Below are 22,726 nucleotides of genomic sequence, written 5' to 3'. Positions count from 1 at the left end.
ACAATAGGAATATTGCACATTAGCAGCATTTGGAACATTAAAATGGGGTGAAAAAGACAGGAAATAGAGGTAACTGCGCATTTCATATCATAATTATCAAAGCATTTTTTCTTAAAAGTACCACAGTTTGATTTAAAACCTTTACCTTGACACTGCTTTGACACATGGAAGCATACAATTGACTTTATTTCCTGCCTGATTGAAAAGAATAAATTCCCTGTTCATGTTCCAAGAAAACATAACTTCTATTCAAATTTCTATTTCAGCATTTCTATCAGATCAACTGCTCACACTGATTCCCATTTCTGCTGTCTGCCGGAAAAACACACCTTTCATCCGTCTCACCTGATCCAGAGATTGAGGGAAGCTACAACTCATTTGCCATTGAAACCGTTTAAATGCCAAGTGGTGGAAATGTCAGCTGCACCTATGCATTTGCTCTCTTTAAATGCAAACACCACATGCAAATGAATGTGTTAACCGCCTCCAGGCTTGAAACAGTGAAAAGAAGTAACAAGAAAATGTGTGTGTGTGTGTGTGTGTGTGTGTGTGTAGGTGCCAGGATTTATGTACTCAGATTTATGCGTGCTATAGTTTCACAACCAGGGACTGAAGGAGTCTGTGCGTGTGTGTGTGTGTGTGTGCCCCTTCATCTGCACTTGGAGCAGCCGTTCGGAGCTTGTGTTTGATTGAGTGAAGGCCAGCACAGCCTGAACACTCCCTCTAATGGAAGAGAGGGGCCCAGCAGCTCAGTAATGCACTGACCTCAGAGCTTTTACAACACTGCCAGCCGATAAGTGGCAATATGCTGGATCTTATAAAATTAACAAGACTGAGCAACGGGGAGAGGGAGCTCAGAGGGTTGTTGCATGGGCAGGGGGGGGGGGGGGGGGGGGGGGGGGCGGCAAACCTAAAGCGCTTGTAAATATCAGCATGTATGCATGGGAGGGCTGGGGCTTTTTACCCACTCCGTTTTACAGCTGCAGCCGTATGATTAGTAATTTTTCCATCCATTTTGTTGGGGTTTTTTTTCATGGGGGGGATTTTAAAGACCCTTTTTTGTAGATAAAGCCTCCTTTAAGGCATTTTAATACCAATGATTTTATGAAAGCTTCCTCAGTGACAGGTGCTTAGAGAGCTAAGGCAACAGCAGGCCTTCAGGGTGATGGCAATCAGCCAACATAGCTTCTGCAAGGTGTCACAGGGGGTATAACATTTGTGCATATGCATACATTGACTATGTCCCTCGCTCAAATCTAATGGTGCTTATATTTTGTCAGTGATTGCATTTCAGATAAAGAGGGCACACATCTGACATTTGTTAAATGCTTTAAAATACATCCTGCAAAATGGTGATGAGACTCATTCCTGGATACCTCCCATCTACAACCTCATCACCTTTCTCACAAATTGTGAGATTGCGTGTGTGTGTGTCTGTGTGTGGAATAGGCTGCGGTTTTTTTTTGTGCACATTTTACACCTTGTACTGTGCATTTGTGTGTATGTGTGAAAAGCTATTGTCTGCTTGCACTTCAGCAGGGGCTTCACAGTGAATTATTCATGCAAGATTTGAATACATGCAAATGGTTCACACCCATCTCCTGGCACAGATCCAGGTTACCTATGGCAACGGTGCCTTCAAGAAGCATCTTTTCCACCCCTCCTCCTCCGCTTCATCTTCCTGCTTCTCTCAGCCACCCGCCCTCTGCCCATGTTATCCACCTAGTCGCATTGTTTCGACTGTTGCAACACCAGGCTGGGTGGCTGCACACTGTAGGGTGGCAGGGTATCCCATAATTCACAGTCAAGGTCATATAAGCAGGAATGATGCCGAGAAGGAGGGTAAGCAGGGCCCCTCCACCCTGAGCTGGTAAGACGATAAGTCAGCCTCTGGTGAAGAAAGAAAAGCTATTTTGGGGGTGATAAAATGTGATCAACAATGCGACAGACTAGATACACACATGCACACACACTTACATATGATTCAGATGTACTCACAGCTCATGCGCACTAATCCATGCAGTAAAATGCAATAAGGGGAGAAATCTGTAGAAATACTCCAACATCCTTTTTGTTTGAATAGATTTGGATAGAAATTAGGATCTCATAATAATAATAATACATGGGAAAACGTTTATTTTTCTAAATGTTCAGAATAAATTTAAGTGTAATAGTTATCTGTAATAATTAATTTTGGATTATTCTGACTCAAGCTGATGTGTGTGGATACCTGAGTCATATTTAATCAACCTAATAAAAGTGTAAACACTCGCTCTTAAGGTAATATGGATTCTTTTTATATTTTTTAAGTAAATGTGTAGCTGAAAAATATTTTTATTTATTCTGTGAGAAGGTGGATTTTTATAAACTATTATGACCTGCAAAAAAGGGTGAATTATTTCTTTTAAATTGTAATTATTTTAATTGTAGATTAATAAATGTAATTTAAGAATGATAAAATATCCTACTTAAAATGATTTAGAAGTGTTTAAAAGTAAAAACACTATCTTAACCGGCATGTACAAAAACAAAAACTGAAAAAAATATTTGTACAAGTGACAGAAATTCAACTTAAAATATCTTAAATAAAATGCTTGATTTGCAGATTTAACAAAACAGACATGAGTGTCTCGGTGAGCAAAGAGCAGGTCAAGTGGAGGCCATGAGGTGATCAGTGCCTAAATAACCTCTATAATGCTTCAGCGTGTACAGGAAGGAGGAACTGCTCAATGCTGCCATCTAGTGATGGAAACACACATAATGGATTTAACACGATTCAGAAGTGAGATATATATATATATATATATATATATATATATATTTATTATGTAAGCAGTGACTGCTGTAGACAGGGGGGAAAAAACAGAAAAAGCGAAGAACTGTGTGGAACTTAAAGTGCTCGCCATTGTTGGAGATGCACTTTGTGCTCCTTATCACACGGCTCCCTCATGTGGACAAATGCACTCGATGCTCAGTGCTGTGAATGGACACTTTATTGCAAAGTCAGCATGTAAACCGGTATCTTTGGACAGACTTTACCTTTGAGATGTACATCATCAAAAAATGTTTGATTTAACTTGTTTATTATGAAACATAACTGAGTTAAACTGGCATTTAAGTACAGGGAAAACAAAAAAATCTTAATATTCACAAACACATATTCTGTATAATATATAATTTTATATCATATATATGTGTGTGTGTGTGTATGTATGTATAATATTTATTTATAATTTGTTTCTCTGTTTGATTTGCATCCACTTATGAGACATTAGAGGTATTAGAAGGTTATTATAATGGACAGTGAAACTATGCAGTCCTGCTGACATGATCACCCTCCTATAAACATTTACTCCCACAGCGTAGATTCAGTACACATTGGCACCGTCATAAAACTCAGAAATGCATCATTGCCTTTTCGTTGCACATTACAACCCCCCATCATCAGTCTCGTTCACATAACTGAAAAAGAAACCATCATTAAAATAAAAATGAAATTTCTAACTACATGAAAAAGAATCTAAAATTAAAAATAAGTTTTTTTTGTTAAAAAAAAAAAAAAAAGATAAAGTGCAAGCATTAAGTCAAAGCCCTCCCTAATAAATCCGTGAATAAAAAAAGCTCTCCTACTCTGCCATCAGTTATGCCATTCTGACATTACCCTCATTTAAAGTTTGATTGTACGAACAGCAATTAACCCCCCCCCCCCCCCATCGCTTACTGACAGAGAGCATTGACTGAGCGTTTAGCTCAGTTTGCACAAAATTGTTTCTTTGTGCACAACATATCCCATGTCTAGTTAATCACACCTGTAGGGACCAGGAATGTGCAGCAGGACCGTCCTGCACAGAGCACACACTTGTATTAGCCGTGTCACAGACCTGACCCCCCTCTACCCTTTCATCACGCCAGTCTTGTCTGGTCTACTTTTATCCCTCTTCAGCTCCAACATGACTCAGTGGATAGAGTAGCCCATCTGATGCAACTTCAGCAAAAGGTTGTGCGTGACATCAAATGTGGTGAAGCTAATCCCCACCGCAACAGGCCCTTTAACCCAGTTCATGCTCAGGCCCTTGTACAGTCCACGTCTGACCCCTTCTTGTCTCAAGATCTCGTGCATGGTCCCCAGAATTGTGACGTAGGACGAGCCGGTCACTCCAGCTGTCTGCATACGCCGGCGCACCACGTCCAGAGGGTATGAAGCCGACTGTCCGATCAAGCCCGCACAGGCACCAAAGGCCAAGCGCTCGTAAGGGTATGGTTGGGATCGCTTCGTCTTTTCTGCCGTGAGACAGAAAAAACAAAAGATACCGTGAATGTCAGCAAGCTGTAATTCACCTAAATCTGTCAAATTTCAACACAAATGACCCACGACTTCAAATTAAAAAAAAAAGGACTGAACAGTACCTGCATGCAGCTTTTTGAGCGTCTCATAAGTAAAGAAGGTGATCCCTGCGTATGGGATGACCCCCAGGATGGTGGGAGTAAAGCCTCTATAAAGAGTTTTCACGCCTTCCTCTTGAGAGATCCGCACGAAGACATGCATGATGTTGCTGTACCTGTCACAAGCAAACACATGGTGACACAAGCTTACTTTTCAGTTGTGTGATGCAGTAACAACTGTGAGCAGGAAAAGATGAACTTTCCAGTGAAGGAAGACACAATAAAAGAGAAAAAGAAGGATGTGGTGGATGCTTCAGCCTTAAAATACATTTAAAATACATCTTAAAATACATTTGAGATTAAGAGAAGTGAAATTTGGTTAAGTTAAAAAGAAGAGTTGAGTATCTTCAATTCTATATGAAAATATTTAATATAAAAATGTCTGAAATACTTTGTCTACGGCCTGGCTAAGGTGTACTCTGCCTCTCGTCTTGTCCAGAGGGAGCTGGGATAGGAATGAATATCGACACCAGGGGAGCTCAAGTTCAGTCCACAAAATCTACAATCCTGCAACTTTTAGATGCATCCCTTCTTCAACGAACCTGAATCAAATAGCAGAAATCGCTCTTCAGCATGTCATCCAGCTCTGCAGAGGCCTGGCAGTGAGACATTTATTTGGTTCATGTGTATTGGACAAGGGTTGCATCTACAGGTTGCTGGAATGTAGTAGATATTGGGGAATGCACTTAATAGGCTAGATAGAGGCCATAGAGAATAACCGAAAGACGTAAAATATAAATATCACTCGAGTACATTAATAATTTAATCTATATCACCTCACTAATAATGTCTACGTAGTAACCCACTTTGTACTTACATTTTGATTTAAAAAAATTAAATTACACCATACCACATCACATCTTGCTTGAAATTTCTTTCGATCCAGATGTTGAAAGCAAGTTAAATTGAAACAAATTAAACTTTAGCCTGATCTTGGAGCAAAAAGTCATGTACCTGTAGACTGGCTCAAAGTGCAAGGGTCTAAGAGCCTGAGAAGTAAGACCAAAATGAGACTGAAGACTCCAAAAACTCCCAAAACACACAACTCTTCTGACAGGATCATAACTTCAGGAACAATATGGATGATATAAAAACTGTAACAAAACATAAAGCTACGATCACACCTGTTAGTGTCCAAGCAAAGAGGAAATTTGAAGCTCACCAATAGAAAAGAAGAGAAGCAAATCGGCTAAAACCTGCCTGTAACTACAAGATTGGTCCAAACTGATCCAAAACTGAGTTTTACCAAAATAGCTGACGCTTAAAGAATGGGTTCTCATTAATCTATTGATCATCTGCTTGCCGAGCGTGCTCGTCCAGACATTGCAGATGCTTACATTTCTCTGGCAGTGACAGCCATCCTGGCTCGCACCATGTCCAGCGGGTAAGTTAGCATGGCAGCCGTTGTACCGGCCAGAGAACCAGCTAGGAAACGTGGGAAAGGAGGCAGTGCTCTGCAACAAAAACAAAAAAATAAAAGTAAGTAAGCTTTCTTTAGAATATATATGGAACAGCTTCTGTACTAAGAAACTCTCAGGCTGCAGGTTGACGCTGCGCTGCTTTGTGCAAAATGCTAATGTCAGCATGCTACGTTACTTTCAATGACGAAGCGAACTGTGTGGATGTCCAGATCTAATGTTTACCAAGCCGTCCTCTTAATTAAAGCTGAATACATAACAAATGCTTATCAGCACTAAGCAGAAAGTACAGCAGAAGTTGATGAGAGTGCCTTCCCATTCATAGATTGAACAGGTTGGTGTGTACAGATTTTTTACCCAGTAACAACAATTAAAGTGTTTCACCAACTGCAGAGACTAAAAGCCACCAAACACATATTCACACTCTTTACTTACTTTCCCTGGAAGCCATAGCGGCCCCCCAGCAGTTTTTTGTACTGCTCGTGCGAGCAGAACTGGATGGCAGCGTAGGGCATGACCCTCACCATGGTGGCAGAGTTCCCCCTCCACAGACTGAGGAAGCCGTCCTTCATGTACGTACAGTAAAGAACTCTGAAGGCCTCCTGCAAACAACATTTGTAGATAACCATAATGTTTTCAGCATCTTAATCATCTTAACAAGTTCAGCATATTCCCATTACATAATCATTTGTGCAATAATGCATAAAGCTCTTAAGCGTGAATGTGTGTGTAAACATGTAAATGAGGGCGTAGATGCTTTTGCTACAACAGAGGTGATCCAGATACAAGCAGGACTCATTTTATTACTGAAGCAATAAACCACTTTACTAGTTAATATACTATAAACCTTGATGTACTAGAACTTAATAATCTGGTGATCATTTGAATACACAACAATATCTATTTTAGGTGTATTGAAGAAAATATATACTGGATAATGCTTTTTAGAGTGAAAAAAAATTACTTGCACAAGGTAAAAACAAACAACTGTTGAGTAATTGTGCCGTAAATGGTCCTGCTTATCGCTTCAGCTCCTCATTATGGGTCATAAACAGAACATTTATCACTTCCTGTTGTGCTGATTAGAGAAAATCTCAACTCACCTTCGCCGAGAATCTTTTAGAGGACACTGTAAAATGACAAGAAACACAGTAAACCTCAGGCTTGAACAACACATTCTCACATGTAGGCTAAACATCTACTAAGAGGATTAGCAATTAGTCAGAACAGTTACAGCTAAAACTCTGGTACGAACAGAAAAAAAACAATTCTAGTCTTATTTGCATAACATTAAATCACTTAAATACAGTTTGTTTTCTGTACATATGTGGTAGGGCTGTGACGATATGCTTTTGTCCCAATTCGATACGATTCTGATTTTTTTGGGTGCCGATTCGTTTTATATAGCTATTCTCAAAATTCTTTGATATTGCAGTTTTTTGTCGATTAAAAACCCCCAAAAATTTATAAAAACCTTTTTTTGCTAGTAATTTTTCTTGATTTCAGTTAAGGAGAAAACAACACAGTAGCCAGACCATCATTCTGCTACTATAATGCCCAAGAAGACAAGTAAAAAGATCATTAAAACCAATAAAAAATTACTAAAAATTATAGTAGAATAATTTTATTTCATTGAATAAAAAAAAGAAAAATCGATTTTTTTTTTAAACAAAAAAAAAAATCGATTTTAAAATTGTGAAACAAAAAAATTCCAATTTTCAATTTTTCGATTCGATTTTCCCACCCCTAATATGTGGAAATTAGCTTTTTCTTCTTGCCTTGGAAAATGATCTTGGTGCGATCCAGAGGTGCGATGACTGTTTTGGCCACTGCACCAGCAAACGCACCACACAACAGAGAATCCAGGGTGGTCAACCTGGGCCTCAGGTCCTGTTTGAAGACATTTATGTCACGTTATACAGATAGCAGTTAACCTTACAACAGCTACTAAGTGCGAATGAACAAAGTCAGACGGTATCTTTTCTCTGTTTACAAGGCTGTGGAATTTTCCTAAACATGGCATGCTTGCTTATCAGTGTCAACACTCCATCTTTCAAAAGGTACTGTCAATGACTTCTGTCTCACACACATATCTAATAAAGAACATTAATATAGCATTAAAACAAGTCATTGCAATGTGTAACCTATTTATAAACTACTATAAACAGAGTAGTATTTATGTGCTTAGTTCTTAAAAGTTAAAAGGTAAAAGTAATAATATGACAAATGCAAAACACTGAGCAAGTATGGCTTGTTTAGAAGCAACGTGGCAGCGTGGCTTAGATAAAGAAAAAAAAGACTTCTGGAGCGATGTCTTTTGTGCAAATGAGACCTAAGTTGAGATGTTGGGTCATAACGAACAGCACTACATCTGAAAAAATCCTAACTCAACATGCCAGTACAAACATCTCCCACCAACAAGGCAACGGTGGAGGAGGGGCGTTGAGTTGCAGCTGCTTTGCAGCCACAGAACCTGAGCAGTTTGCAAAGCTGAACATGAACTCCTCTATATACCCGAGTATACCACAGAGCCAAAGCTGAGGCTGTTTGTTTGACAGCTGAAGTTGGGCCAAAATTGGGTCATGCAAGAAAACACTAAGTCCAACCACACCAGCATGAATGAAAAATAACAAAAAAAAAAAAAAAAAAAAGAGTAAAGTCCAGATTTTAACCCAATTCAAATGTTTAGAGTTGACCTTAAGGTGGCCACAAGCCTAAACGAACTATTGGATGTACTTTGATTTTCCTTTTCATTTAAAACTATTTTTATTCAATTAATAAGAACACTAGATAGATACCAAGTAGTGTTTAAAAACTTATAATTCAGCTTATCAAGTGTCCACCGAAGCATTTCTTTGAAAGCTGAGACCAGCTTTGGATTAGCTGGCCTCTCCTTTCTATTTACAGCAGTGTACAAGCAGAGACATATCAGTAAGGCTGTACAGGGTGTTACAACAACACCACAATCATAAAGCTGAGCAGAGTCTAGTAGGTACACACTGTCATTTGTTTTCGGGTTAATCATAAATGAAAGAAAAAAAAACAAAATCATTCAGCAATATCAATTGCTCAAATCCACACTATCTTTAGAAATATGTAAAAAAAAACAAAAAAACAAAAAACAAAACCAACTTTCATATGACTTAACAGGTCACCTTTAAGGATTTGTTGTTATTTTCAGCCTCTCTTTTGACTACTGGGTGATTGAACAGCTTGAAATGTCGTCCACACCCTGACTGATCTAACCTGTCCAAACAAGCTCCAACACTGGATCATCTGCATGAGAATTATGAGTATTAACAGTGCTCACCTTTGCTTGGCTGGAAGGTGGCAGGGTCATCACCGTGGCCTGGGCCACAGGCAGACGGCTCTGCTCGTGCACACGGTGGGCCATGAGTGCCCTTTAAAGATTACCAAGGCGGTCAGACACTGGCGCTCTCATTCAGGGTAAACAATCCGACTCTGCAGGGAAACATTATGAAAATAATCTGCATGAGCAATTCGAAAATATTCCCGTGTTTTCTTTAAAACACAACATCCCCGCGTGTCGCAGTGTCCGTACCACGAAGCGCGTACGTGATTGCTCTCACGCCCATGCTCCTATCCACGCAGCCTGGCTTGTAAACAAAGTGTTGTACTCAGGGGGTTTAAAGCCATCATTATTAATCAACACAGAACCAAACACATCGATAACATCGCGTCCAGCTGAGCGAAACCTGATCACTTAATGAGCATACCTCATATAAACAAATAAACATGCGCTTCATAGTTGTGCAAAACAACCCCGCAAAGCAATGTTTGAATGCTGCATGAGTTACCTTGCTTGTGTTTCAAAGCCTCCCGTGTGTTTACAAATGTTCGTCGTGTGAAGTCGGTCAGCAGTCTGCCTCGCAGCTTCTTCCACACATCGCGTTTGCTGGGAAGGCTGCTTCCTCGCTTTTATAAACTTGCCACAAGCTGCGAGGTGTCCTTCCTTCACGTCTTTTTACGTTGTTGACGTTTTTTTTCTAAAAAAAAAAAAAAATGATTGCCTAAGACAGGTGTCACGCGACGACGTCTGTTTACAAACGACGTCTGCAAGATCGCTGTTAGCACGGACCTGCCCCCCACCCCTATCACTCAAGATTATTCTGGACGGAGTAGGTTTTACAGAAACTGGGACAGTGTATGCCAGTATTTTGGACTACAGTATCCAAGAGCTAAAGCGGCTGTTTATTTGTGATATCGCGAGATTACGTACAACATTGGGTTGCCATGTTTGCTCTTCGCTTTTTATGATCAGTTTTCAAATTATTAAAAAGAACTGATCAATTTGAAATAGAGATTTTATTTTCCTCGTAATATTTCACAATTAATTTGTAAGATCAGTAGTTCAAAAGTAAGAAATTCAGTCTAGAAGGGTCTGAAATAAAGAAAAGAGTTAAACAATCAGTCTGGAGTTGTCTAGCATTGCTGCTTGATAATCACTTTATCCAACATGTAGAAAATGACTTTTCATCTTGTATTTTAAAATGTTAGATTTTGTGAAATGTTAAGTTTTCCTGTTCTGTCCTGTGCTTCATGAATTGTTTTGCAAGCACAACCTTTCAAATGATGTGGTTTCTTCCTTTTTTCTTTTTGTAAAAAGTTTGACTGGCAACAAATAAAAAAACAAAAAAAAAAACTCCAAAGACAAATTCTAAAACATGAGCAGTTATGTAACAATAAGGGAACACATCATCATCTGCCACATTGACTAATAACAATAATCAAACCTGAATAAGTAGAAAGGTTTGGAAGTAGAAAGGTTTGGAGTTTGAAAATGTATGTTTGCTCAAGTGTTTTGTGCATCAAATAAAAAGACTTACTATTTATGTTGCTTGCTGTTGTAAAGAAATGAATGAGAATAATTTCTTTGCTATTTAAGAATCAAATAGACCATTTTAAAGCTGCTATGTACTCCTCTGTTATCCTTGTACCGTAAGCAAACGAGACGTTTACAAAAGAAAAGAAAAGAAAAGAAAAGTATCAACCATAAACAAAGCCACTTTGACTTTGAGTTGCTATATTTGACCCGACCTGGCAACCCGCGGGTCTGGTCGCAGCGGTGAAAAACTTGTTGTTGTCTGGGAAAATGGCGTCAAACGTAGAGGCCCCGGAGCGCTGGTACCTCGCCCTTCTCGGCTTTGCGGAGCATTTCCGAACCTCCAGTCCGCCCAAAATACGACTGTGTGTGCACTGTCTGCAAGCTGTGTTTCAGTTTAAGCCTCCGCAGAGGATTGAGGCCCGGACACATCTTCAGCTGGGCTCCGTTCTCTACCACCACACCAAGAACAGCGATCTGGCCCGCAGCCACCTGGAGAAAGCGGTGAGGGGCGTCTGAGCTAGGAAAGAGCGGGGATGCTGCGGAGAACGGGACTATTGTAGGCCGCAGACAGTAAAAACAGCAAAGCGCGGAAGTCTTTCAGTGGTTTTTCATTTGCAGATATTACAATGGGGGGAAAAAAAGTTTAAATGTAAGGTTTGTTACACTGTAAAATGAGTCAGCTGTGTGTTCGGAAATCGCTCCCGGGTCGGGTACTTTCGTTCTTTCTCCGGTATAGGTCACAGAATTTGCTGTCAGGGATTCATGTGAATTATATATATATATATATTTTTTTTTTTAAACTTTAGCAAGTGAGAGACCACTAATATTCTGTTTGTCATTTTACAGTGGTATATTTCTCAACAAGTTCCTCAATTTGAAGATGTTAAATTTGAAGCCGCCAGCATTTTGTCAGAACTCTTCTGCCAACAGGTAAGCCCACTGAGATAATGACACTGCAACCGAATTAGAAACAGCAAAACACACACAAATTATTTTTATTCTGACTTTAAACAGGCTTTCATTTCATGGAGGGTTCGTGATGCTATTTGTTCATAACTGTGGATCAATTATTTCTTTGACTAATTTCCAGAATTTGGTGGACTCTGCAAAACCTTTGCTGCGTAAAGCCATTCAAATTTCACAACAAACACCGTACTGGCACTGCAGACTGTTGTTCCAGCTGGCGGTATGTATCACTGTAGGGGGATGAATCTATTTCTGTCCGTGTAACATTGATTCATCAACTTCTTTACATGCTCAGCAGTATTGGAGCTGAAATTAAAACAGGATTGTACTTTTAAAACTTCCCAAGTACCAACTTTCCAAGTTTGTGTCCAGCTAACAAACAAGTATTCTATAATGACAGGATTTTTTTTTCTTTTTTTGTCTTTCAGCAACTTCATACACTGGAGAAAGATTTGGTGTCAGCATGTGACCTTCTGGGTGTTGGAGCCGAGTATGCCCGAGTGGTGGGCTCAGAATATACCAGGTAAAAGTTGCTGTTGATTGTGCATCATGCTTGATGTATACTCAGAGCAAAATATTTATAGACCACATCAATCTAGAAGGAATCAATCAGTGTCAATCTTGCTATTTTACCCATGTGATCCGCTCTGTTGGTTTGTATGGTGGGGTATTACCATTTTACAAGCTATTCCAAGCTGCATCAAATGAACTGTAAAGTTGTTTTTTGTTTTTTTTCATAGATCTCATTCCCATCATTCCTATGAAAGAAAAATATTGCACAGAATGAAAACATAGTTATGCTTAAGAAATTATTTAGTATAATAAGTATAGTATAATTATTTAGTCTTAATCAATGAGTGACTTTTGCACTACCTAGTCGTTAAAAGGAAATAATACATTTATGAAATTCTAATAATATTGTATCAGACTTCCTTCATTGCATTGTGGTATATATTTGCAGCTGATGTAAACTGCATGTTTTCATTCATTGGTGAGCGTTGGCTTGACCAAGTGAAGCAGACCCAGATCATATAACTATTTTCTTACCGTTTAGTTTAATGAATGGTCAATGTAGTATGTTGCTGTGATAGAAATGCAGCTTTTTTTTTTTTTACACTTAAAAGCTTACTACATACAATGTGATCATATAAAAATAATCCATACATGTGTAAGTGACTGATCTGAGAACATGAAAATGTTTTTAACTGAACTTGAACTAAGTTGGATACTACATTGAAACTTATAATAACCTGACTTCACAGAAAACATTATTTTGTTATTTATATATATATATATATATATATATATATATATATATAATGCCTTTTATAGAATAAAACTTCCTAATTTTGCACTACAGTTGTGCCCTCTTACACAGGTTTAGATTGTCTGGCTGTTGAAGATCCTCTTCCTGATGTCTTAAAATGGAGTTTATATATTCTATCTTTTCTTCGTAGACACTGAAAACATGAACAGCAGAAGGTCCTACTGTTACTGATATTTTATATGAGTTTGCTGTATAAGAATCAAGCAATCAAGAGCACTTAAAGGAAAATTTTATTCCTATCTTTATAACCTTTCTGCTTTAAAAAAACAAAACACTATTTTCATTTAGAAAAACAACAGGTTCTTTATGAAAGCAATCTTCCAAGTCTTTTTATAATACTACACCAAGACTGGGAAAATAAAGCTAAAGAAATTCAAGCAGCAAAAAAATAAAAAATAAAACGTGGACTTCCTTGTGGTGTGGGGGAAAACATTCTCCTAATCCTGACTACTTTTTAGTACAAAATGTCTTAATATTAAAGATGACAGATATACAGACTCTGTATCTCTCTCTATTTCTAGGGCTTTGTTTCTGCTTAGTAAAGGAATGGTGAGTCTTTTTTTTTATTTCCCTTCAACTGTATACAAACTCACAAACATTTTTTTTTTTTAAATTACATCATATTACTCTTTTTTTTTTTTTCATGAATTTCTCTCAATGTACAACAATGGCATGCTCTGTCTATAAATTACTGTTGAAAATCAAATCTTGATTGTGTTTGTTTTTCTTACCTTGTAGTTGCTGCTAATGGAGAGGAAGCTCGGGGAGGTGCATCCCCTTCTCACACTGTGTGGAACGATAGTGGAAAACTGGCAGGGAAACCCAATCCAAAAGGAATCTCTGAGGGTCTTCTTCCTGGTACTGCAGGTCACACACTACCTGGATGCTGGACAGGTAGGAAACCCACCCTGGATGGGTCAGCATTGGTAAAGATGCTGTTTGGTATGCATTCAGAGGTTAAATTTAATGATCTAGGACATGGCGTTTGATAGGTTGCAATGTTTGTGTCGCTGCAGGTGAAGAGTGTAAAACCGTGTCTGAAACAGCTGCAGCAGTGTATCCAGACAATTTCTACACTCCACGATGATGAGATCCTGCCCAGCAACCCAGCTGATCTCTTCCACTGGCTGCCCAAGGAGCACATGTGTGTCCTCGTTTATTTGGTAATGTGCTGCTTTTTTTCCCTCTCTGTTACTAAAAAACTCTTTAAAGTTATAGTTCCCCATTTAAGCAGCACCAGCTTCATAGCTTGGTTTATATCAAATTACTGGGGTCAAAAAGACAAAAATCCTAAATGCTTTAGATTAGTGGCATAAAACATCACAAAATTATCTACTATTTTTAAATATAAAATTTAGATTAAATATAGCTTGTAGCAAGTTCAGTCATAGACTGTTTTGAATAATTTTGAGACTAAAAAAATAGCTTGTTATTAAGTTACTGTGGAGCCATTGAGTCTGTTTCTGCCTGGTGCAACCATTCCTCTATAAATATGTTCTTTTTTTTGGGTTCATTCATTGGGTTTCTGTTGTTAAAAGTTTCTTTTATTTTATTATTTTAATTTCACAGGTTACTGTCATGCACTCCATGCAAGCAGGCTATCTGGAGAAAGCCCAGAAGTACACAGACAAAGCTCTTATGCAACTAGAGAAGCTAAAAAGTAGGTTGCAATGTAATGGCTGACCTTGACGTAGGGTGTTGCTGGTCAGACTGTCAACATGTTGCACAGCAGGTTGAGAGAGTGTTTCATAAAACTGTATTTCTTGTTTTTAGTGTTGGACTGCAGCCCCATCCTCTCTACCTTTCAAGTCATTCTGCTGGAGCACATCATCATGTGCCGACTCGTCACAGGCCACAAGGCCACTGCATTACAAGAGGTACATTGTTTCTCTCCCCATCGCTATCTCCTGAGTTTTGTTCTGTTTTTAAGTTCATCATCATGACAAGGATGCAGTCAAGCAACCTTGAAAGATCTGTTTTGTTAAATGTCACAAAAGTAGATTTGCATGCTGGAGGAAGTTGATGAAAGTGAGCAGATTAACTTGTTGTTCTGTGTGCGCAGATCTCGCAGGTTTGTCAGCTGTGCCAACAGTCCCCCAGGTTATTCACCAACCATGCTGCTCAGCTACACACACTATTAGTGAGTATTTCATTTTGTTTGATCAACCGGTCACTGTCTAATCTAAATTGACACCCTAGTGCTTTTCCATATCACTTCAAAATGTGTTTTTGTAACTATTTGAAAATACTTGCATAGGCGGTTCCTACAAAATGATGGCCAGCTGATAAAAGTTTGACAAAGGTTGAGAAAAAAGATGGCATAAATCTTAGCAGACGCAGCTTTTGTGCAGCAGTGGCTGCTACATCTTTAACTCAGTGGAAATGGACATTTCTGACGGATGTCTCACTTCAATGACGTCATTGTCACATAAAATGTGACATGGCCAGTTAGACGGACTACAAAGGCTGTGGTCTTCTGCCTCAACTCAAAATACAAGACATACAAAGATGATCTGTGTCTCAATGTTTGTCTGATTGAAGCCATAAAAGAAAATTACAGCACATAAAAAACTGGAGTAGTCACTTAGGGTAGGTGATTTATTTTTTTTTTATAAGTTAAAGCTGTGGTAGGTAATGTTGGGGAACTAGCAAGATTTGAAAGTGGCACCCTGTCTTGGCTCCTCCCCCTCTGGTTTTTCTCCTTGCGAGATCCAAGGTTTTTTTTTTTATTTGCAGCTTTTTCCACCAACGATTTTCTCTTCCTCGGCTGTTTAAAGGGAGGAGGCAACTAAACCGAGCCGGGTCGGGGAAATCCTTCCTACATTTTCTCAGCCATGTTTGCCTTCAGAGTTTCTTCTTCACTACTTTGTATTTTCATCACAACACGCCATTTATATGCAGGGTGGGGTTATCTGGAGGGTTGGTTGTTTAGGAAATATAAGAAATGAACAACTCCATTTCGGTGCAAACGATTGGATTGGTCAGAGTTTTTACAGATTTACAGTAAACTGAGGGGTCTAACTATATATATATATATATATATATATATATATATATATATATATATATATATATATATATATATATATATATATATATATATTTTTTTTTTTTTTTTTTTTTTTTTTTAATTGTTCATGATTACAAAATGTACGGACTATTAGGATGAGGAACCACTTCACCCAGAGTATGAAAAAATGTCTCTGAGCAAGATGACCCGCCCCAAGTGATTGCTCCAATACCGTGAAACAGGAAAACAAAGAAATAAGACTTTTGTTTCATGTTGGGACGTCTCAGCAGCTATGGGAAGATAGCAACAACAGCACAGAGACAGAAACAAAATAACAGGAGGAACTATATGCAGTATTTACACGTATAGTGAATTAAATAAGTAAACATGTTCACGGGCTGGTAATTGTGCCGGTAAATAATTTACTGGTTATTTGTTGTTATCGAAAACTCTGGTTGCCGTGAGGATGACTTGCCATAGTTAATAACATCATAGGTTGTTCTCTAAACACAAGGATTTTACAGTATCAAACATGTTTTATATCATGATTGGTAGAGAAATTTGTCTATAGTCTCTTTTTTTTCTTTCTTATCATCTCTCAGGGTCTGTACTGTATCTCAGTAAACTGCATGGATAATGCAGAAGCACAGTTTACTACGGCCTTGCGGGTGAGTGCCTACTGGATGTTCATCTACATCATCTTTCCCTTTATTGGACTTCCTGCTGCAGTGCTCTCTTCTCTCATCTCATACATCATTGTTGTTTGTATACCAGCTTACCACACACCAGGAGCTGTGGACATACATTGTAACCAACTTGGCAAGTGTGTACATAAGGGAAGGAAACAGACACCAGGAGGTTAGTCGAATTATAATTTAGTTGGTTTACCATTATCAGTGTGAAGAAAAAAAACCCTTTTGAATAAAAATGAAGTGGTGGTTTCATGCTTGTTATTTTGAAATCAGTATGTAATCAATGAATTTGTATTTTAGTGTTGATATGCTCCTGATATCAGCCAAAAAGGGACAAAGTTTCCATCAATGTGTAAAGCTTGCTACATCCTCCACGAGAAGCGAGAACTTTTTTTCTTGTTCTCGAGGCCCCGAGAAGAAAATGATGTCATTTTGTTCTCACGGACGCGTTTGGAGACAGTTCTCAATACATCGGGCTGGCAGAACTTTTTTCTTGCGGGGCTCCGAGAAATATCGTGTGATTGGTCGGACATTTGAGGTGGGCGTGGGTAAAAAGCATGAAGCAGAGTTGCTGCTTCTGCATTTTTGCTGTTGCAGGTAAAATGGATTGTATTGATAAAACAGCTGATCGGGGTGGTGAGAGAATACGAATATTTTTACATGTGGCATTAAAATTAAAACACTCGGACCCAGCCGCGTGCACAACCCGCCCTGCCGCGGACAAAGTTGCTCGTTAAATATGAAACTAGAAAAGCGCTCGGAGAGCGGAAACCTCCGCCAAGCACAATGTTAAAGAACCCTTTTAAAAAAATTTCTGGATCGAAATGGTGATCCGGATCACCACCAGAATTTAATCAGTTCTTCATTTTCACATTTCCAACAACTCTTGAAATTTTTATAAAAATCCATCTGTAACCTTTTGAGTTATCTTAAGCAAAAAGACGCCGGGAAAAACAACCTCCTTGGTGGAGGTAACAGCTGGGTTCATTGCACATAAAGCAGACATCGCCCCCCGCAGTGATCCCTCCCCGCTGCAGACGTGCTTCTTGTGGAGTATGTATGGACCTGACAATAAAGAAGATTTTTCTTGTTCTTGCAGCCTCGAGAGCAAGGACTCAGTTCTTGCTTCTCGTGGAGTATGTAACAGGCTTTATTTAGAGCAGGGATCCCCAACCCTGGTCCTCAAGGACCGGTGTCCTGTAGGTTTTCCAAGACTTCCTGCTGGAACACACCTGAGGATTTGGGGTTCCCTGAATTACAGTGCATGTTAAATGCTCATCTGAAACTGGTGTTGCCATTACATCGCATTTCCACCAGAGGGCATTCATAAGCTCTTTTTCCACACATGTTGTGAGCCAAGCATATACAGCGAGGTGCCCAACTCTGGTCCTCGAGGGCCACAATCCTTCAGGTTTTCCAGGTATCCCAGCTCCAACACACCTGATTAAATTAGGAGTCATTGTGCAGAACTTCATAAGCTATTGGATCCTTTTAATGTGAGTCTGGTGTGTAGAAGCAGAGATACATCGAAAACCTGCAGGATAGCGGCCTTTGAGGATTGACTTTGGACACTCCTGATCTACAGTCTCACAACTAAACCCAGGGGTTTCTTTATCAATACACAAGACATGAGTTAGATTTCCTGAAAGTGCAGCATTGACTTTTAAAAAAGGAGACACTATCCTCCTTTACATACCTGTTTTATTTCTTCTCTAGCTTTACAGCCTCCTGGAGAGAATAAACCCAGACCATAACTTCCCAGTGAGGTAAGAATAACTACTCTATTATATATTTGTATTTTTAATACAATATTAGATTGTAAATAGTATTAATTGCATGTCCTGTGTCTTTGCTTTTACTTCAGCTCCCATTGTCTACGCGCTGCAGCCTTTTACATCAGGGGACTCCTGTCCTTCTTTCAGGGACGCTACAATGAGGCAAAGTACGGCAACTCACTAGTCACATGATGCAAACACACCCATGCTCCCACCTGGCACTGAGACCACTTCTCTTTGTGTTCCAGACGTTTCTTAAGGGAAACCCTGAAGATGTCTAACGCTGAGGATCTAAACAGACTGACTGCCTGCTCTCTGGTTCTGCTGGGCCACATTTTCTACGTATTGGGCAACCACAGAGTAAGACTAAACACTTAGGACACAGAGCTCATGCTAAAGTTGATTTCAGATTACCTGGAAACATCTGGGGGTCTCTAGTTTCATGATCATACATGACTATGGTCAAATAAAGATATTGCAGATATTTAAGAAAATAGAAATAGAAAAAAATGTAGGGTTGGATTGTGAAGAAGAGACCAACATTAGCTCACACATCACATCAGAGTAGTGGAGGACCAGTAAACCCAGCGTTATTGCTTGGGCATGATCAGGAAGGACACAACTTTTTATTGCTGTTGTTGTTCCCTTTTAGTTATTTTGACAGCCTTTGGAAGACCTTAAAATGATATGAGACAACTGTAAATACGGAAGGCTCTTTAAATACTTTGTTAGTGAAGTCTTCAACAACCATCATGAACTGTAGTTATCTGTATCCCACAGAAAAATAAGAGCATGTGACAAAAATGTATCAACAAAAAACAAAAACTTAATTTGCATCATTCTAAACAAATTTTTTTCTTCCTGCTTCTGCTTCTTATTAGGAAACATTCAAACTGTACACATAATCCGAAGAATGCATGAGGTGTGCATGTTCTCGCCACACATTCTTCTTTTAATTACCAGTTTGTTTGCTGGAAAAAGGCAAATGCATGGTCTTTGTGTGTATACATCATTTCTGCCTTTTGCCTCTGGACTGAATGGAGTTAAAGCCAAGGGTCTGCAGAACAGGCCCACACTGACCTGTCTGTAACAGGTTATTAATTAGACGCACCAATAATGAATGCAAATTTTTTTATATTTATTCCCGTTTGTGTAACTAAGAGAGTTGTGTATCTTTTAGCATGTTGCACAAAACAAATATTTATTAGTTTTTGATACGTTTATTGTTCCAACATAGGATTGCTTGCTGTTTAAAGATAAATTGCATCTAATCTCCCTCCTTCAGAGGTGAGCTATCACACACAGATGGTGGCAGATGTTGGACAGCAGCTGTCTTCTGCTGAGTTCATGTCTCCGGGAACAGTTTTTATGTGACTCTTAAAGTCACATTTGTTTACTGAAACCAAAACTACTTTTTATCTACTGTTTATTTATTTTGATTTTAAAACTAAAAGGGGTTGCTTTCATCCTTCATTACCACGGTACTGGATTTTTTTTACATCACTACATATCGTGTGATGTCTTATTAAAGGTACATATTCTAGCAATAGTTTCCAGTTAGCATTAAAGTCACTGTTCTGCGTGATGCTGCTGTTGTGCCAAAACGTGGAAAGATTTTATAGATGTATAGTTTCTTTTGTTTTGTCAAATACACAACGCTGTGTCTCATGTTACAAAAACTATCTACTTAAAAACTACTGTTGGTAATGGTTGGCCATCTATCCTTCCAGCTGCACCCCCACCCAATTGGATACCCTATATTTTAGGTTCAGAATTTTTAATTTGCTTTTAGCCTTGGACACCAAATGAATATTTTAAAATATCTTATACATTATTCAGCAATAGTTGCATCCCTTCACTAAACACAATTTCAAGCTAGCTTTTCCTTAACTGATGATCGTAGCCATGTGATTTTAAACTTTACACATTTGCATTCAAAGACAGTGGAGAGTGGTAATTACCAAAACATTTTACAATAATTGAGATTTAAAATGTGTTTGTAAAGGTTTTACAAAGGCATTTTGTTATAAACACTTTAATTTAGTTGCACACATGTGGTTGCAGAGCAGCAGTTGAGATTGAAAAGCATTAATAGTACTAAATGTTTGTCTCTGTGTCTAGGAAAGTAACAACATGGTCGTCCCTGCCATGCAGCTGGCCAGCAAGATCCCTGACATGTCTGTTCAGCTGTGGTCATCAGCGCTGTTGAAAGGTACAGACATTTTTCTCATCTCACATTAAATGTAATTTACTGCACTAAGACCCAAACTGCATTTGAAGACTGTGGTCATGTGCTGTGCTTTCAGACTTGAACAAGGCTCTTGGAAACAACATGGATGCCCATGAAGCTGCACAGATGCACCAGAACTTCTCCCAGCAGCTGCTGCAGGACCACATTGCAGCCTGCAGCCTCCCTGAGCATAACCTCATCAGTGTATGTGAAACAGCTTTGACTGATTCTCCAAGTTTCCATGTCATGACTTTGTCACCTGTGGCATAATGAATTTACATATTTACAGTGTTCATCGAGGCATTTCTGTCTTCCACACTTTAATTATGCAATTATATAAAAATCTGTTTTCAGTGGACGGATGGCCCCCCTCCTGTTCAGATCCAAGCCCAAAATGGTCCAACTACCAGCCTTGCAAGCCTGCTATGAAGAAGCTCTTGATGCGCGTGATTGTAGCTGGTAAATTGTCACACGCAGCAGTTTGATGCCTAACACCTGCTATCCAGACCACTGTAGCTTGAAAGGATTTTAACAAGAGACATTGGACCTTCACTTTATTTTCTTCACAAGTTTTGTTCCTGATTGTCAACTATATTTTTTTTTAAGTTGTAAAACTATAAGAATTGTTGTTGTACATGCATTTTACACTCTAATGGCATTGACACTTAAGGGGTACAAGAGCAGATCTGAACTGTTGATCAGAGGGTGAAGGACACAAGGCAATGTGTAAAAGGGCTTCATTGTTCATATATAAGAAAGCCTTCTTTACATTTGCCAGGATTCTTTTTTTTTTTCTTCCCATACGTTGGAGAACGACGGGTTAGATGGGAGGGGGTGGCGCAGTAAAGAAACGTAGAAGAAATTAATTTATTCATGTTGCTATTTTTGTAACTGTTGGTAAATATTTTACATCTTGCCTTTTTTGTATGGATGATGTTTTTCTTTCCCATACATGGAAGTTACTGATGTGGACTCTGTACAATAGATTTTGACCTCGGTTGCTAACTAAAATTTCTTTATAGATCTTTCTTTTGCACAAAATCCATAGTAGGAAGAAATAGAGACCTCATATAACTTATTTTCACACAATAGCAATTTGATAAATGTAATTTTACAAATTAACAGTGTATGATGTTTTGGAAAGGTGAACAATCCACTCTGGCGATGCATTTAAATACTGGTGGAATTTATATAATTTCATTAAACTTACCCGTAAACACTTATTTCACTAATGCTTTTTTTAGTGTTTCTAAGTTCCATCAAATGTTCATACATTACTTTTTGCAAATCATGCTTAGAGTTTTTGAGTTCAGATATTGAAAGGAAATATTTAATTTGAATATATTTTCATTTGTCTTGATAGTTCCACTAAATGGTCTCTTCACAGTATGTTTGTATAGATTTGCCACTTGTTGAACCTTTTATTGTACAGTGACATTTTATAAATTCAATTTAGTAAAGTGTGATATGTATTATTTTAGCTATCCTATGTAGGTATCCCAATGCTTGGTATTTAAAGCACTGTAAGGACACAGTTTAAGCTTGAGTACTAGCCATATTTTATCCAATGCCTATGTTTTTAATTCTTACATTGTTTTCAATAATTTTCCAATAAAAGTATGATTGAAATGAATCCTGTTACTAATTTACTTCTCCATCTTCGGGTCTGGGAGCTTTGCACTAGAAATGGTTAATCATATTTATCGGACACAGTCTGAAATGAGTGCAAATACTGGGAAGCCAAGCTTAGCTTCCCATTCACCAAAGCCCTCTGGACATAATTGTACAGCAGTTGGGTAAATGCTATGATGTTATGATTAAACATTAGAGGTCCATGTGATTTACACAGAGCATTTGGGCATTCAGTTTTCAATACTGAATTAAGAGCATAAAAATGCTTTAATAAAATGTCATCACATTAATATATATTTGACCTTTTGTGATTACTAAAAAATAAGCATCTCCATGACAACTTTTTTTTTTTAAGATGTAGCATATTAGCTGTAAGTCCATGCATTA

The 22,726-nt window shown here is 38.5% G+C and overlaps 2 protein-coding genes across 2 annotated transcripts; one reads left to right on the top strand and one right to left on the bottom strand.

The window, feature by feature from the left end:
* Positions 1-3,794: 3,794 nt before the first annotated feature.
* On the bottom strand, positions 3,795-9,845 carry LOC306759100 (mitochondrial coenzyme A transporter SLC25A42-like). Its single transcript, XM_079244605.1, has 8 exons — positions 9,680-9,845; positions 9,172-9,323; positions 7,640-7,751; positions 6,965-6,990; positions 6,297-6,463; positions 5,781-5,897; positions 4,408-4,559; positions 3,795-4,281 (listed from the first exon to the last, which is right to left on the bottom strand). Exons 2-8 carry the CDS (start codon positions 9,253-9,255, stop codon positions 3,956-3,958), a joined length of 984 nt encoding a protein of 327 aa, XP_079100731.1. The 5' UTR covers positions 9,256-9,323; positions 9,680-9,845; the 3' UTR covers positions 3,795-3,955.
* A 1,129-nt stretch (positions 9,846-10,974) lies between these two features.
* On the top strand, positions 10,975-22,340 carry mau2 (MAU2 sister chromatid cohesion factor; the record flags this gene model as incomplete). The annotated part of the gene is made up of 18 exons (XM_079245520.1): positions 10,975-11,208; positions 11,554-11,637; positions 11,798-11,893; positions 12,102-12,196; positions 13,522-13,549; positions 13,739-13,894; positions 14,017-14,163; positions 14,570-14,660; positions 14,774-14,877; positions 15,063-15,140; positions 16,613-16,678; positions 16,785-16,868; positions 18,419-18,468; positions 18,567-18,644; positions 18,726-18,837; positions 20,599-20,689; positions 20,784-20,911; positions 21,062-22,340. The coding sequence occupies 18 exons, from the start codon at positions 10,975-10,977 to the stop codon at positions 21,134-21,136; spliced, it is 1,797 nt and encodes a 598-aa protein (XP_079101646.1). The 3' UTR covers positions 21,137-22,340.
* Positions 22,341-22,726: the final 386 nt, after the last annotated feature.

This window comes from Telmatherina bonti, assembly GCF_933228915.1.
Source record: "Telmatherina bonti genome assembly, chromosome: 8".
NCBI classification, from domain to species: Eukaryota; Metazoa; Chordata; class Actinopteri; order Atheriniformes; family Telmatherinidae; genus Telmatherina; species Telmatherina bonti.
This window is presented reverse-complemented; position numbering and strand designations above follow the sequence as displayed.

What these genes read in the sequence shown, in the direction of transcription:
- LOC306759100 (XM_079244605.1), bottom strand. Translation starts at nt 9,255, where the DNA reads ATGGCCCACCGTGTGCACGAGCAGAGCCGTCTGCCTGTGGCCCAGGCC. An exon ending in CACCAAGATCATTTTCCAAG is followed by an intron (nt 6,991 to 7,639) that starts GCAAGAAGAAAA and finishes GTCATTTTACAG; the next exon opens with TGTCCTCTAAAAGATTCTCG. An exon ending in CGCTATGGCTTCCAGGGAAA is followed by an intron (nt 5,898 to 6,296) that starts GTAAGTAAAGAG and finishes TTTTTGTTGCAG; the next exon opens with AGCACTGCCTCCTTTCCCAC.